We start from the raw sequence: 16265 nt of genomic DNA, 5'->3' as shown, positions 1-16265 counted from the left end.
CCCGATCATACATCTCTGGGGAGACCTGAAAATAGCTGTGCAGCGACGCCCCCCCCCCCATCCAACCTTGAGATTATCTTTTATTTTATTTAACCTTTAACTAGGTTAGTCAGTTAAGAACAAATTCTTATTTACAATGACGGCCTACCAAAAGGCAAAAGACCTCCTGCGATGACGGAGGCTGGGATTTAAAAAAATCCCCAAATACCAAGCATGTAGCGTCATACACAAGAAGACTCAAGGACTTAATCACTGACGAAAGGGTCTGAATACTTATGTAAATGTGATATTTTTTTTTATACATTTGTAAAAATGTATAAAAACCTGTTTTTATTTTGTCATTATGGGGTATTGTGTGTAGATTAATGATGGGGGAAACTATTTAATCCATTTTAGAGTAAGGCTGTAACGTAACAAAATGTAGAAAAGGTCAAAGGGTCTGAATACTTTCAGAATGCACCCGGTTAAGTCCAGTCGGTGTTTTGCTTGGCACTTGGGCCTAACAAATCCTACCAATTAGGCGTACGAGCATAGTTTTGTGATATTTAATTCAGTTCCAACCATGGCAGTTATTGGTCCAACTGGGATTCTTGGGAGGTCCATACCCTATTGGATATGACATTTAAAATGGTTAGGGTTAGATAAGGGTTATGGTGGAGGTTAAGGATGTCCCATGGATCCCGGATAGCACTAACTACATGTGTCTGCTTTGTCATCATGGAGCATTGTGTTTAGATTGATAAAATATACACTGCTCAAAAAAATAAAGGGAACACTTAAACAACACAATGTAACTCCAAGTCAATCACACTTCTGTGAAATCAAACTGTCCACTTAGGAAGCAACACTGATTGACAATAAATGTCACATGCTGTTGTGCAAATGGAATAGACAAAAGGTGGAAATTATAGGCAATTAGCAAGACACCCCCAATAAAGGAGTGGTTCGGCAGGTGGTGACCACAGACCACTTCTCAGTTCCTATGCTTCCTGGCTGATGTTTTGGTCACTTTTGAATGCTGGCGGTGCTCTCACGCTAGTGGTAGCATGAGACGGAGTCTACAACCCACACAAGTGGCTCAGGTAGTGCAGCTCATCCAGGATGGCACATCAATGCGAGCTGTGGCAAGAAGGTTTGCTGTGTCTGTCAGCGTAGTGTCCAGAGCATGGACGCGCTACCAGGAGACAGGCCAGTACATCAGGAGACGTGGAGGAGGCTGTAGGAGGGCAACAACCCAGCAGCAGGACCGCTACCTCCGCCTTTGAGCAGGAGGAGCACTGCCAGAGCCCTGCAAAATGACCTCCAGCAGGACACAAATGTGCATGTGTCAGCATATGGTCTCACAAGGGCTCTGAGGATCTCATCTCGGTACCTAATGGCAGTCAGGCTACCTCTGGCGAGCACATGGAGGGCTGTGCGGCCCTACAAAGAAATGCCACCCCACACCATGACTGACCCACCGCCAAACCGGTCATGCTGGAGGATGTTGCAGGCAGCAGAACGTTCTCCACGGCGTCTCCAGACTCTGTCACGTCTGTCACATGTGCTCAGTGAACCTGCTTTCATCTGTGAAGAGCACAGGGCGCCAGTGGCGAATTTGCCAATCTTGGTGTTCTCTGGCAAATGCCAAACGTCCTGCACGGTGTTGGGCTGTAAGCACAACCCCCACCTGTGGATGTCGGGCCCTCATACCACCCTCATGGAGTCCGTTTCTGACCGTTTGAGCAGACACATGCACATTTGTGGCCTGCTGGAGGTCATTTTGCAGGGCTCTGGCAGTGCTCCTCCTGCTCAAAGGCGGAGATAGCGGTCCTGCTGCTGGGTTGTTGCCCTCCTACGGCCTCCTCCACGTCTCCTGATGTACTGGCCTGTCTCCTGGTAGCGCCTCCATGCTCTGGACACTACGCTGACAGACACAGCAAACCTTCTTGCCACAGCTCGCATTGATGTGCCATCCTGGATGAGCTGCACTACCTGAGCCACTTGTGTGGGTTGTAGACTCCGTCTCGTGCTACCACTAGAGTGAGAGCACCGCCAGCATTCAAAAGTGACCAAAACATCAGCCAGGAAGCATAGGAACTGAGAAGTGGTCTGTGGTCACCACCTGCAGAATCACTCCTTTTTTGGGGGTGTCTTGCTAATTGCCTATAATTTCCACCTTTTGTCTATTCCATTTGCACAACAGCATGTGAAATTTATTGTCAATCAGTGTTGCTTCCTAAGTGGACAGTTTGATTTCACAGAAGTGTGATTGACTTGGAGTTACATTGTGTTGTTTAAGTGTTCCCTTTATTTTTTTGAGCAGTGTATATATTTCAGAATAAGGCTGTGAAGTAACAAAATGTGGAAAAAGTCATGGGGTCTGAATACTTTCCTAATGCACTGTAGTTAGAGAAAATGTTGATGCGGTTACTTAAACAGCTGTAACGTTTTTTTCATTTCAAATGCTCTAACTTTTTGTCTAAATCGATTGCAAAGTGATCAAAGCTGACGAGTCAAAAGTTACATTGTTTACAGTGAGTGTTGGAAGTGATTATGTAACAATGTGGAGCTTTAACATGTTGAAAAAAGTCCTATTAAAGTTAATGATGGACAAAGAAAGTGTTTAAAATGTATAAATATCAAAACGTTGTTTGCAAGCACACTATTCCAGACCAGTCTGCACATTTTAAAGTTTGAATTTTGTTTCCAGTTTAAATTGTGTAAAACGAGTAGCGTGTAGAAGAATAAGGAAAATGTGAAGTTGGGACTTGAGAAACCAGAAGTCCCATCTAATTACTACATACCAGTCAGACGAATTGACTCGACCACTTGGCTGCACGAAATGTGTGCGCAAACTGGCAAGGCGCTGGCGCACGCGCGATGTCCAAGCAAAATACGTTTGGAACCAAATATATTTGCTAACTTACTACATATAGTGTAGGTACCTAGTCATACAAAGTAAATTATTGGTTTACTGCACACGGCCACCACGCTAAAACATAACATTAGCTACCTAGCTAACGTTAGCCGTTTTACCCGGCTTTGCTAGGCATAGCTTGGCTAACATTGTTAGTTAGCTCGCCAGCAAACCTTTACAGTTGAATGTGACAGGTAATAAATTAACTAGTTAACTAAATAAGATTGGGCGGTGTACACGGGTTGTAGCTAGCTGTTTGAGTTAGCTTCGCTGAGTGAGTTTAGCTATTACGTCAGCTAACTAACGTTAGCTAAACATTCTTGGCGCACTCTGCCAGATTGCAATGTGGCTAACAGTACAGTAGTTGGTACAGTACCTAGCTACAGTTCGCTTAATTTAGCATAGTTATTTCTGACCAAATTACGATATAGCTTCGCTTACACGTACAAATACTAAATGGGTGGTGAATATTCATAGGCGAAGCAAACCGTGTCTACTGAAAAGATGAGGCCTTGTATTTCGTTGCCCTTCTCCCCATTTTCTACTTGACGCCAATCATACAATTCGCTAACAGTCACTTCCATTGAAATGGGGGGGAAATCACACAAACCTCGTCGTTGAATGCTTTGACTGACTCCATGGTGTTGTATTTTGGGTTCGCTGTAAAATGTTTATATTGTTCTCAACAACCGGCTTGATGCATACATGCTCTGGCTTGGTGAGATGGAGGAGATTGCCAATATGGCGCACAACTACAACGAAATCCAATACGAACAGTACACAGAAACCAGCGAACCCAAGTGTCACACACTGGCATTGCAGGTCCAGTAGACAAATGAAAGTAATTGGCGACGACTCGTGGCCAACAAATCCTATAACACCCCGATAGTTTATTCAAATAAGCACACTCTGTCAGAGGAATAAAATACAAAGACACAAATATATTTATAACGCAGAGCATTTAAACGCTTTAATACTCTTACAGGCAATTAATGATAATTGACCAATGAAAATATAGAATTGTACACACCTTACACTTATGTACAATTATTGTATTTAAAATATTTACCACACAGCTAAATCATCTAAATTACAATTCATGATGAATTGTTGCTGGCACAAAATGTTATGATTGCATAACAACATCTCCATGGATCTGAATGTAACATCTATCACATACAGCAATGTTCAATGAAAATGTATCCAGGCAAACCCACAACAGTATCATGATCCTAATGTAAACAAGATAACAGTCTAAGTCACAGTACTAGTCAAGGCAGTACTAGTGCATGTCTGTGGCACTGTTAGTAAAACTATTAGAAAATAAAACCTTGTCCTATGGGCTACTGATCATGTTGCAAAATAAACACTTGGAAATACATTTTCTGAGAGATGGTTCACATGTACCCAATGTTCCATCACTCACTACTTAAAATAACACAAAAACAAGCAAACACAAATACTGTACACATTGAAACATAATTTTGTTAGATCTCTAAACATAAAAAGATAAATTACAACAACATTAACAATATAAAGCCATATAATTAAATCCAATCAACCAAATGTTTGCACATACTCCATTTAAGAACTTTTTTTTTTTTTTAAATACACTATTCTTATCATGAGTCCACTTAGTGGCAAGACAACATGAGCTGCTTCCTATTGTATGTAGTTTGATAAAAACACAGCCTAAGTACAACTATTAGTGCTACTGGGTTATGGGTAGACAATGGCAATGAGTCTTATAAAACTCTGAGTAAAAGTTGCCCTTAGGCACAGGTCCACAATCAGCTCATCCATCCCAAATCCTATTAATAAGCATTAGTGGGAGAAACTCAAAACTGACATTAGATCAGTGTTTAGGGGCAACTTCATCCTACTCCCTTATAAACTGGTCTCCACAAAGGAGACAGCGATGGCATTGGCTGCTGCTGCGGAAGGCTCTACCTGTGCTGCCACCTGGTGTACATGCTTGAGACAGATCTCCTGGAGCAAAGGTGTGTTGGCCTCTTTCCATTCCCTGAATCTGGGCGAGGTGAGGTCAGGGTCTGACAGCACCTGCTCGATGGTCAACAGGTCTGCCTCCTTGGCCTGAGTCAAAGGGGAAGAGAGAGAGAGAGTGTAACTATGCTCAAGGGTCTCAATACTTGCAATACTATTCAAAATGACACATAAACAGCACATACAATTAGTACAGAAAACAAGGACAACAATTTGATACTGCCACCTATGTGGTGATAAACTGATCAAAACAAAAGCATACAATAATTCTAGTCAAGTTGGCAGATGTACCTTTAGCGTGCTGTTGAGGGTCCTGATGAGATGCAGTTTCTCGTTAATGTCCTGGTTTTTGCATCGCTTTATAAAGGAGGCTCTGAAGTCCCTCTTGGTGGATGGTTTGCGGTCTCCTATGGGAGAGAGGCTGGCCTGTTTGAGGTGGATGTACAATCTCTCCATCTCATCAGACGAGGCTTCGTGGTTCACTGCAAGAATAATACAATGGACAACTTCACATTTCAGCAGAAGAATATTGATATATTACTACTTCACAAAAATCCCAAAAGATGAGGTTTGGGATCAATTTCCTTAATCAAAAATGGTTAAACAGAATATTAAGTGATTTAAAGCTCATTGACAGTATTTACATAGTTTTGACTATAACTGCTTCGGTTAATCTTTTTTTCCAACTGGTTAATTGACAGTCATTAGAAAATGTACTGTATTCTTAGCACAGGAGGCTGCTGAGGGGAGAACGGCTCATAATAATGGCCGGAACGGAGCAAATGGAATGGCATCAAACACCTGGAAACTATGTGTTTGATACCATTCCACTTATTCCGCTCCAGTTATGACTACGAGCCCATTCTCCCCAATTAAGGTGCCACCAACCTTCTGTGATTCTTATCCAAAACTGCGAAAACAGGACGATAAACAGCCACTTTTCGTGGCTGTTTATTTACCACCACAGACAGATTCTGGCACTAAGACCGCACTGATTCAGCTGTATAAGGAAATAAGCAAACAGGAAACCACTCACCCAGAGGCGGCGCTCCTAGTGGCCGGGGACTTTAATGCAGGGAAACTTAAATAAGTTCTACCAAATTTCTATCAACATGTTAAATGTGCAACCAGAAGGAAAAAAATTGTAGATCACCTGTACTCCAAACACAGAGACGCACGCGTACAAAGTTCTCCCTCGCCCTTCATTTGGTAAATCCGACCACAACTCTATCCTCCCGATTCCTGCTTAAAAGGCAAAAACTAAAGCAGCAAGTACCAGTGACTCGGTCTATAAAAAAGTGGTCAGATGACGCAGATGCTAAGCTACAGGACTGTTTTCCTATCACAGACTGGAACATGTTCTGGGATTCTTCCGATGGCATTGAGGAGCACACCACATCAGTCACTGGCTTTATCAATAAGTGCATCGAGGACGTCGTCCCAACAGTGACAGTACGTACATACCCCAACCAGAAGCCATGGATTACAGGCAACATCCGTACTGAGCTAAAGGGTAGAGCTGCCGCTTTCAAGATGCTGGACTCTAACCCGGAAGTTTACAAGAAATCCTGCTATGCACTGCGACGAACCATCACAGACAAAGCGTCAATACAGGACTAAGATTGAATCATACTACACCGACTCCAACGCTCGTCTTATGTGGCAGGGCTTGCAAACTATTACAGACTACAAAGGGAAGCACAGCTGCGAGCTTCCCAGTGACACAAGCCTACCAGACGAGCTATATCACTTCTATGCTTGCTTCGAGGCAAGCAACACTGACGCATGCATGAGAGCATCAGCTGTTCCGGACGACTGTGTGATCATGCTCTCCGTAGCCGACGTGAGTAAGACCTTTAAACAGGTCAACATACACAAGAATGAGGGGCCAGATGGATTACCAGGACGTGTGCTCCGGGCATGTGCTGACCAACTGGCAGGTGTCTCCACTGACATTTTCAACATGTCCCTGATTGAGTCTGTAATACCAACATGTTTCAAGCAGACCACCATAGTCCCTGTGCCCAAGAACACAAAGGCAACCTGCCTAAATAACTACAGACCCGTAGCACTCACGTCCATAGCCATGAAGTGCTTTGAAACACCATCATCCCAGAAACCCTAGACCCATTCCAATTTGCATACCGCCCAAACAGATCCACAGATGATGCAATCTCTATTGCACTCCACACTGCCCTTTCCCACCTGGACAAAAGGAAAACTTATGTGAGAATGCTATTCATTGACTACAGCTCAGCGTTCAACACCATAGTACCCTCAAAGCTCATCACTAAGCTAAGGTTCCTGGGACTAAACACCTCCCTCTGCAACTCCTGGACTTCCTGACGGGCCGCCCCCAGGTGGTGAGGGTAGGTAGCAACACATCTGCCACGCTGATCCTCAACACTGGAGCTCCACAGGGGTGCGTGCTCAGTCCCCTCCTGTACTCCCTGTTCACCCACGACTGCATGGCCAGGCACGACTCCAACACCATCATTAAGTTTGAAGACACAACAGTGGTAGGCCTGATCACAGACAACGATGAGACAGCCTATATGGAGGAGGTCAGAGACCTGGCCGTGTGGTGCCAGAATAACAACCTATCCCTCAACGTAACCAAGACTAAGGAGATGATTGTGGACTACAGGAAAAGGAGGACCGAGCACGCCCCCATTCTTATCGACAGGCCTGTAGTGGAGCAGATTGAGAGCTTCAAGTTACTCTGTGTCTACATGAACAACAAACTAGAATGGTCCAAACACACCAAGACAGTCATGAAGAGGGCACGACAAAGCCTATTCCCCCTCAGGAAACTAAAAAGATTTGGCATGGGTCCTGAGATCCTCAAAAGGTTCTACAGCAGCAACATCGAGAGCATCCTGACTGGTTGCATCACTGCCTGGTATGGCAATTGCTCGGCCTCTGACCGCAAGGCACTACAGAGGGTAGTGCGTACGGCCCAGTACATCACTGGGGCTAAGCTGCCTGCCATCCAGGACCTCTACACCAGGCGGTGTCAGAGGAAGGTCCTAAAAATTGTCCCCAGCCACCCCAGTCATAGACTGTTCTCTCTACTACAGCATGGCAAGCTGTACCTGAGTGCCAAGTCTAGGACAAAAAGGCTTCTCAATAGTTTTTACCCCCAAGCCATAAGACTCCTTAACAGGTAATTAAATGGCTACCCGGACTATTTGCCATGTGTTCCCCCCCCCCCCCCCCCAAACCCTCTTTTTATACTGCTACTACTCTCTGTTTATCATATATGCATAGTCACTTTAACTATAAATTCATGTACATACTACCTCAATTGGGCCGACCAACCAGTGCTCCCGCACATTGGCAGACCAGGCTATCTGTATTGTGTCCCGCCACCCACCAACCCCTCTTTTACGCTACTGCTAGTCTCTGTTCATCATATATGCATAGTCACTTTAACCATATTCACATGTACATACTACCTCAATCAGCCTGACTAATCGGTGTCTGTATGTAGCCTCGCTACTGTATATAGCCTGTCTTTTTACTGTTGTTTTATTTCTTTACTTACCTATTGTTCACCTAACACCTTTTTTGCACTATTGGTTAGAGCCTGTAAGTAAGCATTTCACTGTAAGGTCTGTTGTATTCGGCGCACGTGACAAATAAAATTTGATTTTGATTTGAAGACTTGGATGTTTTGGTATTCAAATCTATTAAACAAAAACTCCAAGAGGAGGGCAGGATGTGCAGGCAGACATGCAGACTAACTCACATCTTCAGATGAGCACATACCTTGTGTATATATATATATATATATATACACATGTGGACACCCCTTCAAATTAGTGGATTTGGCTATGTTGCTGTTTTGGCTATGTCCTGTTGCTGACAGGTGTATAGAATCGAGCGCACAGCCATGCAATCTCCATAGACAAACATCGGTAGTAGAATGGCCTTACTGAAGAGCTCAGTGACTTTCAACGTGGCACCGTCATAGGATGCCACCTTTCTAACAAGTCAGTACGTAAAATGTCTGACCTGCTAGAGCTGCCTCGGTCCACTGTAAGAGCTAATATTGTAAAGTGGAAATGTCTTGGAGCAACAACCTATTCAGCCGCAAAGTGGTAGGCCACACAAGCTCACAGAGCGGGACCGCCGAGTACTGAAGCGCGTAAAAATCAGCTGTCCTCGGTTGCAACACTCACTACCAAAGTTCCAAACTGCCTCTGGAAGCAATGTCAGCAGAAGAACTGTTTGTTGGGAGCTTCATGAAATGGATTTCCATGGCCGAGCAGCCGCACACAAACCTCAGATCACCATGCAATGCAAAGTGTCGGCGGGAGTGGTGTAAAGCTTGCCACCATTGGACTCTGGAGAAGTGAAAACGCATTCTCTAGAGTGATACATTTGACCAGATGGCAGTCCGACGGACGAATCTGTTTGGCGGATGCCAGGAGAACGCTACCTGCCCGAATGCATAGTTTGGTGGAGGAATAATGGACTGGGGTTGGTTTTCATGGTTCGAGCTATGCCCCTTAGTTCCAGTGAAGGGAAATCTTAATGCTACAGCATACAATTACATTCTAGACAATTCTGTGCTTCCAACTTTATGGCAACAGTTTAGTGAAGGCCCTTTCCTGTTTCAGCATGACAATGTCCCCGTGCACAAAATGAGTTCCATACAGAAATGCTTTGTCGAGATCCGTTTGGAAAAACTTGACTGGCCTGCACAGAGCCCTGACCTCAACTCCATCGAACACATTTAGGATGAATTGGAACGCCGACTGCGAGCCAGGTCTAATCGCCCAACATCAGTGCCCGACCTCACTAATGCTCTTGTGGCTGAATGGAAGCAAGTCCCCGCAGCAATGTTCCAACATCTAGTGGAAAGCCTTCCCAGAAGAGTGGAGGCTGTTATAGCAGCAAAAGAGGGTACCAACTCCATATTAATTCCCATGATTTTAGAATGAGATGTTCGACGTGTAGGTGTCCACATACTTTTGGTCACGTAGTGTATTTTTACTGTCAGCTCTAATGTGCTCCCAAAGACCAAAGCTGTAACATTATACAACCAGAGGCAACATGAAGTGTGGTCTACTTGCACTTCTCTTATCCACAGGTCTGATAACATAAGAACAAAAGGCATCCAAAGTGCACAACTACGGCTCTCACTTTTCCTTAATATCATATAAATTGTGAGATGGGTGGATTTTCCTTTTCCTTCTCAATTAATTAATTAATATATTTAAGTCAACAATTGTTTATAAAAAACAGCTAAAGAAGCCACCTCACCATCTTCTGTCCCTATTTCTAGCACAGCCAACTCCTCTGTCTGCTCCCTGGGGTTAAAGTCTTCCCTGGCTGTGCTCCCTGGGGGGTCCTGGAAGGACGAAGCCTCCTGGTGGTGCTGTAGGGGCCCCTCGTTCTCCTGATGCTGTGGGGACCGATTTGTGTGGACCTGCACAGAGCACACCACCGTTTCCCCGGCAACAGGAGAGGCCTGCGAGACCAGGTCCAGCCAGGACTGACGATGCTTGGCCAGAGAGGACACGGAACTCTGTGATGTTATCGTGCTGACAGGTGAGGAGAAGGATCCATTGGTCTCGCTAGGAGGGGAGAAGGAGTATGGGGGAAGGAGGCTACCCTGGGAGACATGAACATAAAGGGTGTTGTTCAGCAGGGTTAATAGATGTCCTCTAGTGATTATTTTTTACTTTTACTGTTGAAAAGCGATAACCCAAGTATAAATACAGTAAAGTACACCCACTAAAAGGGTAATAAAAAAAAAATATGTTAAGGAAAATATTAAGGAAAATGTTTTTTAGAAAACTGCAAACTTTAAGGAGTAGGGCATTCAAGGAGTTGGTCTGATGGGAATCTGTGATGTCATCGGCCTCCCCCCTTGCTTGAGGAGCAATAGATAACAAAAGAAAGACCCCACTTGTGATGTCATGACATATCTGGACCACCTATTGAGATGTGCCTTTGTTAAGTAAATCAGGTGTTAAATAAGGTGAAAAGACTGGAGTGCCACTTTAACGCTCAACACTTTGCAGAAAGAAATGCAACACAGTGTAACTAGGGCCCAAAATGTTTCTTGGTCAGGTCACACGGTTAGGAAAAACTCCTAGCCCTAATTACCAGAGCTTCCTCAACAACCCAGTGCCTACTGACCTGATGTCCACTGCCATGTGGACCACCCACATCCGCAGAGTCCTGGCTCATCTGCTCTGAGTATGGGGGAGGGGGAGCCTCTGTCTCAGCCTCCTCGTGATCACTTGCCTCGCTGTAGCACTCTGGACAGAGTCAAAATACCATTAGGCTACATACTCCCCAGTCTTCGCTTGACAAACAATAATCAGCAGTGATACTGAGGCAATAGTAGTAAAGAACAGTGAGTCAGTTGGTGGAATTGACTGATAAATGATGAATGATTCTGACTGATCAACATGAAAACTTACCAGCAGTGTTGCTCTCTGCTGATTCATATTGGATTGAAGCGAGCCCAAGCTTATTCAACCATCTGCAAAAGACAAACAGAGAGAGACGGTCACATTTCTCACACTGCTTCTACGATGACACTCTTAACTTGACTTACATGACACTTCATGTGACTTACATGTTCATCTCCTCATAGGTATCAGCTGCAAAGTAAAACATCATGACTTGCGGGTGACATGCTTTGATGGCACTGCAAGAGAGAGGTGAACATTTATTTTCTCACTGTTCAATCACTCACACTCTGCTCAGACTGAAAAAGGGTCAGTAAATGGTCAATGATTACTTGGAATACTCATTGACATTTTTACACCAACAGTAGCATGATTTTGTAAAATAAGAAACAAGTTAATTACAATTTTTTCTTGCACTCCAATGCTCTGTCGATCATGAAGTCAGTCAGGTTAATGTATCCCTCTGCTTTCTCTGCCTAAAAATAAGACCGGATTGACAGATTCTTAGCATTAAAGGGATTCCCCTTTCAAAGCAATAAAAAAATAAAAAACACTATTCCATGCACCATCACCTAATTCATAACACCTTAAATTCTTGATATTGATTACTGCATTGTTGGGTTTAGAGCTGGCAAGAAAGGCATTTCACTGTACTTGTTCACGTGACATTAAAACTTGAAACACCCGTCACCTTTTCTCAATTTCTAGTTCGCTCAAATCTGTTTGGACACATGGTAAACATAGGCTTTATTAATTCCTTCATCACGCCAATAAGTCATGCAGATCACATCAGCCTCTGTAGAAGAAACTGACACACTGACATTTCCAGCTTCAGGAAACACCATGTCAAACTCCAATGGTGACGAGAGGCAGCAGGCAGCTGTGGCAATGACAGGATGACTCAGCGTAGCGGGCTAAGTGGTGAACGTTACTCACCAGCGGATTAGTGTACCAGTACAGAGAAGTCTTCTTCAGCACAAACCAGTACTTCTTCCATTTGAAGCCCAGGAAACCCTTTCCTTCCTTCTTCCTGTAGAGCCAGCCCTGGTGGTCAGATTCCCCCAGCTCTTTAACCGAGACCCTCCGCCTGCTCATTGCCACATTACCTGAACATAGAAACACACAGAGGATAGTTCCTGAATTCATGCACCGTGGTTGGATGCAACAATAAACCCTCCATTTCAATCTATTGCAATGCAGGCATTTTAATACGACACTTTGATTGGTCTCATAAATTATTTTTATGTACAGCAAATTCAGAATCTCTTTTAACCACTTTCAGCCTACCTGTGTCACATGTAAGTTGTCAGACAGGAAGTAGTCAAAAAGGTCTTCCAAAGGATTATATCACACACAATGAAGCAGACTGCTCAGCATACAGTAACTGCCCATGAACAGAAGGCTAATAATACTGGGCTCTCTTGCTGAGCCTTGTCTTAAAGCATTTGCAACACAACCCTCCACACACACACACACACACACACACACACTCTAATCATCCTGTCACTTCACACACGCCCACATCAAGGGGCCAAATTACAATTGAGCCGCACAAACAGCAAGCAGCAGAATCAGGCCTGGATAACAATTTACCTCCTCGAGTCTTCCTCCTGGACTTCTGTCTCAGGGAAACCTTGGAGAACAGAAGGTAGTAAGAGGTCAGATAATCACTAGTTCAGGAGATGGGTGATTGAAGGTAGTGCTCGATCAGACAGTCCCTCACCCAACTACCTCAAATATAGTCTCTGGAACATCCTGTTTCACACCAACAGTGGCACATATGTCTCTCTCGAACATAATTATTTGTTGCTAACTTGTGTGCATTCTCGCTCTCGAACATCCTGTTCTGTCTCTTTCATGTTTTCATTCTCTTTCTCCTTCTCTCTCTGATATTCTACATTTACATTTAAGTCATTTAGCAGACGCTCTTATCCAGAGCGACTTACAAATTCTAAATGTGGTATTTACAAGAAATCAAATAACTTACTGTTCATATATACCGAATAAAAATATAAACTCAACATGCAACAATTTCAAAGATTTTCCTGAGTTACAGTTCATATGAGGAAATCAGTCAATTTAAATAAATTAATTTTCCCCTAATCTATGGATTTCACATGACTGGGAATACAGATATGCATCTGTTGGTCACAAATATCTTTTAAAAAACTATGGGCCTCGATCTTGTCACGGTATTTCTGTGCATTCAAATTGCCATCGATAAAATGCAATTGTGTTCGTAGCCCATAGATTATGCTTGCCCACCATGGGGCACTCTGTTCACAACGTTGACATCAGCAAACCGATCACCCACACAACGCCATACGTGGTCTGTGGTAGGGAGTCTGGTTGGACCTACTGCCAAATTCTCTAAAACCACGTTGGAGGCAGCTTACGGTAGAGAAATAAACAGCATGCCAATTGCACGCTCCCTCAAAACGTCTGTGGCATTGTGTTGTTTGACAAAACTGCGTAAAAAATGTGTAATGATCATGCGGTTTAATCAGCTTCTTGATATGCCACACCTGGATGGATTATCTTGGCAAAGGAGAAATACTCACTAACAGGGAAGTAAACAAATTTGTGCACAATGAGAGAAATAAGCTTTTTGTGTGTATGGAAAATTTCTGCAATCTTTTATTTCAGCTCTTGAAACATGGGATCAACACTTTACATGTTGCTTTGATATTTTGTTCAGTGTATAAAGTTAAATTTATATATTTAATGATGACATCATATGAGAAAGGAATTATAGATAATCTCCAGTACTTACAGGGTTGTAGTCATCAGCTGCCATGGAGGGAGCCAGAGATATAGGGAAGGCAGCCTGCAGAGAGACCTTTTAAGTTTATTCACAGACCTTAAAATACTCATGCCGTGTGGTTGGATGCAACAAGAAAAAAAACATTATTTACCCTCCATTTTAAATCAATAGACAGAGTGCAATACTAAAAATGTCAAAAACGTCAACTTGTTCTCTCTGGATTCAGAAAAAAAGGGGGAACTGCCTCATCATGGATGAGTAGGTATCCATTTAAAGCATGTACACTAAGTTGCATTTTGCCCCCATAGGTCAATTTTCACATGATTGTGTCAGCAGGTAGCCTAGCGGTTGCTGGTTCAAATCCCTGAGCAGACTAGGTGAAAAATCTGTCAATGTGCCCTTGAGCAAGGCACCTAACCCTAATTGCTCCTGTAAGTCGCTTTGGATAAAAGTGTCTGCTAAAGAACAAAAAAAAAAGTGTAGTCAGTCCTTTTCACTACAGCAAAATATCTTCAAACCAAACATGGAAACCGACATTGTCACAGGCAGAAACACAGTTTTCTTTGCATTGACATTATTGACCAACTTCCTCATAGGATACTCCCTCAAGGGAACTGGGCTCCAAACAGAGAATAACTGAAGGTTTCGATGGTGGGACCCTAACAGACCCCATAGCCACACAAACCAAAAGGTACCTTGCCAGTGATAAAAGCATGTGAACTAAGGATACACTCATTCCAGATCCATAGTCATAATAGATCCATAGTAAATGCATCCAATTCAGTAAGATGTATGAATTGAAAACTATTTAAGCACTGGCAGCTCAAAAATCCCATTCCTACATTAATAATACAACATAAATGATATCAAGATGATAATTGTTTTACTAATCAGTACCTGTTGCTTTCAAACCAGGTTAAGAGATATACACTTCAGAGTCCTGCTTCAGTTAAACTAACTGCATCGTAAGGCTGGTCCTCACCAAATGACACATACCACAGAAAGGAAACCTACCCAGCATTCACTTCTCCCTCAGTTTAGCTCAACACACTTGCATCTCAGTCAGCAACATGTTTCCGGTTGTTAGCCAACCGATGACCATGAGCTAAACTGAATGATGCCTCACTGTTACCACAGCTGCAGCTTTACGCAAGGTCTATGAACTTCACTCTATGGATCCACTAACCACAGCTAAACAGATGAACTAACTGCACCGGTTATCAGATTACAGAAACTATGTAACCAGCTCTAGAGAGCAGCATAACCACATCAGAGGTCAAGAGGGGCCAAATGCTTCCACACTCAATCACTGCTGGTTAGTGCCATCTGGGGGATCCATGGGACTTCCCTACCCTAAACCCTAACCTAACCATCTTCAATAGGGTAGGGGGACCTCCCAAGAATCCCGAATAGGACCAATAACTGCCATGGTTGGAACTGAATACAACATCACAAAACTACGGTGTAGGCCTAATTGGTAGGATTTGTTATGTTCAAGTGCCAAGCAAAACACTGACTGCACTAATCCCGGGTTCAGTGAACCTTTTTATGCCTAGCCATTTACTAAAATGTGTGTCTTTCTATGATGTATTGACTAGTTAAATTGTTTAACCAAACCCCGTGTTTGTGTAAAGATCATATCGGCCTATAATAATGCAGTTTTAACATAAAGTATCAGTGATTCAGAATTCTTCCACTTGAGTTAGTGTGTGCGCCACCACCCAGTAACCACTAGATGTCCCTCTAGCCAGCGCATCAAATGTGTAAAGACCGCCTACACTTGTGTATAATACGCCAAACCTGTTGACTTGACTTTCATTGAATTGTCAAACTCTTGCTCTAGCCCATATATATCAACAGTCTGTGAAAACAATTACAAGTACACTTGCCATAATCATGCGGATATTACAGTCTATCAAAGCCATCATTACTGAATGAATTTCATAAAATATACCATAACGGAGGTGCCTTAGGAAAAAGGAAAGAAATGTGTCAGATCATCAGAAGATTGCGGGAGCTGTATTGTTAGACTTCCGTGCAGCCTTTGATATTATTGACCATAATCGGTTATTGTAAAAACGTATGTGTTTTGGCTTTACATCCTCTGATATATATTGGGTTGAGAGCTATCTATCCAATAGAACACAGAGGGTCTTCTTTAATGGAA

General features: G+C 43.3%; 2 protein-coding genes across 6 annotated transcripts in view; both read right to left on the bottom strand.

Annotated features, from left to right (window-relative positions):
• LOC139553731 (SR-related and CTD-associated factor 8-like) overlaps positions 1-3744 on the bottom strand; it is an 86176-nt gene extending 82432 nt beyond the window's left edge. The window contains exon 1 of one of the 3 annotated variants that reach the window (XM_071366339.1): positions 3510-3744. In XM_071366339.1, the coding sequence (XP_071222440.1) occupies positions 3510-3539 (30 nt within the window). In that variant the 5' untranslated portion in view covers positions 3540-3744. The remainder of the gene's footprint in view (positions 1-3509) is intronic. The other 2 variants (XM_071366341.1, XM_071366340.1) reach the window with 2 other exon arrangements.
• Positions 3745-3839: 95 nt separating this feature from the next.
• Positions 3840-16265, bottom strand: part of LOC139553732 (connector enhancer of kinase suppressor of ras 3-like) — a 72628-nt gene continuing 60202 nt past the window's right edge. For all 3 annotated transcript variants that reach the window (XM_071366343.1, XM_071366342.1, XM_071366344.1), the window contains 10 exons: positions 14108-14161; positions 12928-12967; positions 12271-12440; positions 11737-11810; positions 11502-11573; positions 11344-11405; positions 11057-11178; positions 10175-10526; positions 5195-5385; positions 3840-4993 (listed from right to left, as the gene is read on the bottom strand). In XM_071366343.1, coding sequence (XP_071222444.1) covers positions 4787-4993; positions 5195-5385; positions 10175-10526; positions 11057-11178; positions 11344-11405; positions 11502-11573; positions 11737-11810; positions 12271-12440; positions 12928-12967; positions 14108-14161 — 1344 coding nt within the window. In that variant the 3' untranslated portion in view covers positions 3840-4786. The remainder of the gene's footprint in view (positions 4994-5194; positions 5386-10174; positions 10527-11056; positions 11179-11343; positions 11406-11501; positions 11574-11736; positions 11811-12270; positions 12441-12927; positions 12968-14107; positions 14162-16265) is intronic.

Source organism: Salvelinus alpinus, chromosome 25 (assembly GCF_045679555.1).
Source record: "Salvelinus alpinus chromosome 25, SLU_Salpinus.1, whole genome shotgun sequence".
NCBI classification, from domain to species: domain Eukaryota; kingdom Metazoa; phylum Chordata; class Actinopteri; order Salmoniformes; family Salmonidae; genus Salvelinus; species Salvelinus alpinus.
Note: the sequence above shows the minus strand (reverse complement) of the source record. Positions and strands in the feature narration are given on the sequence as shown.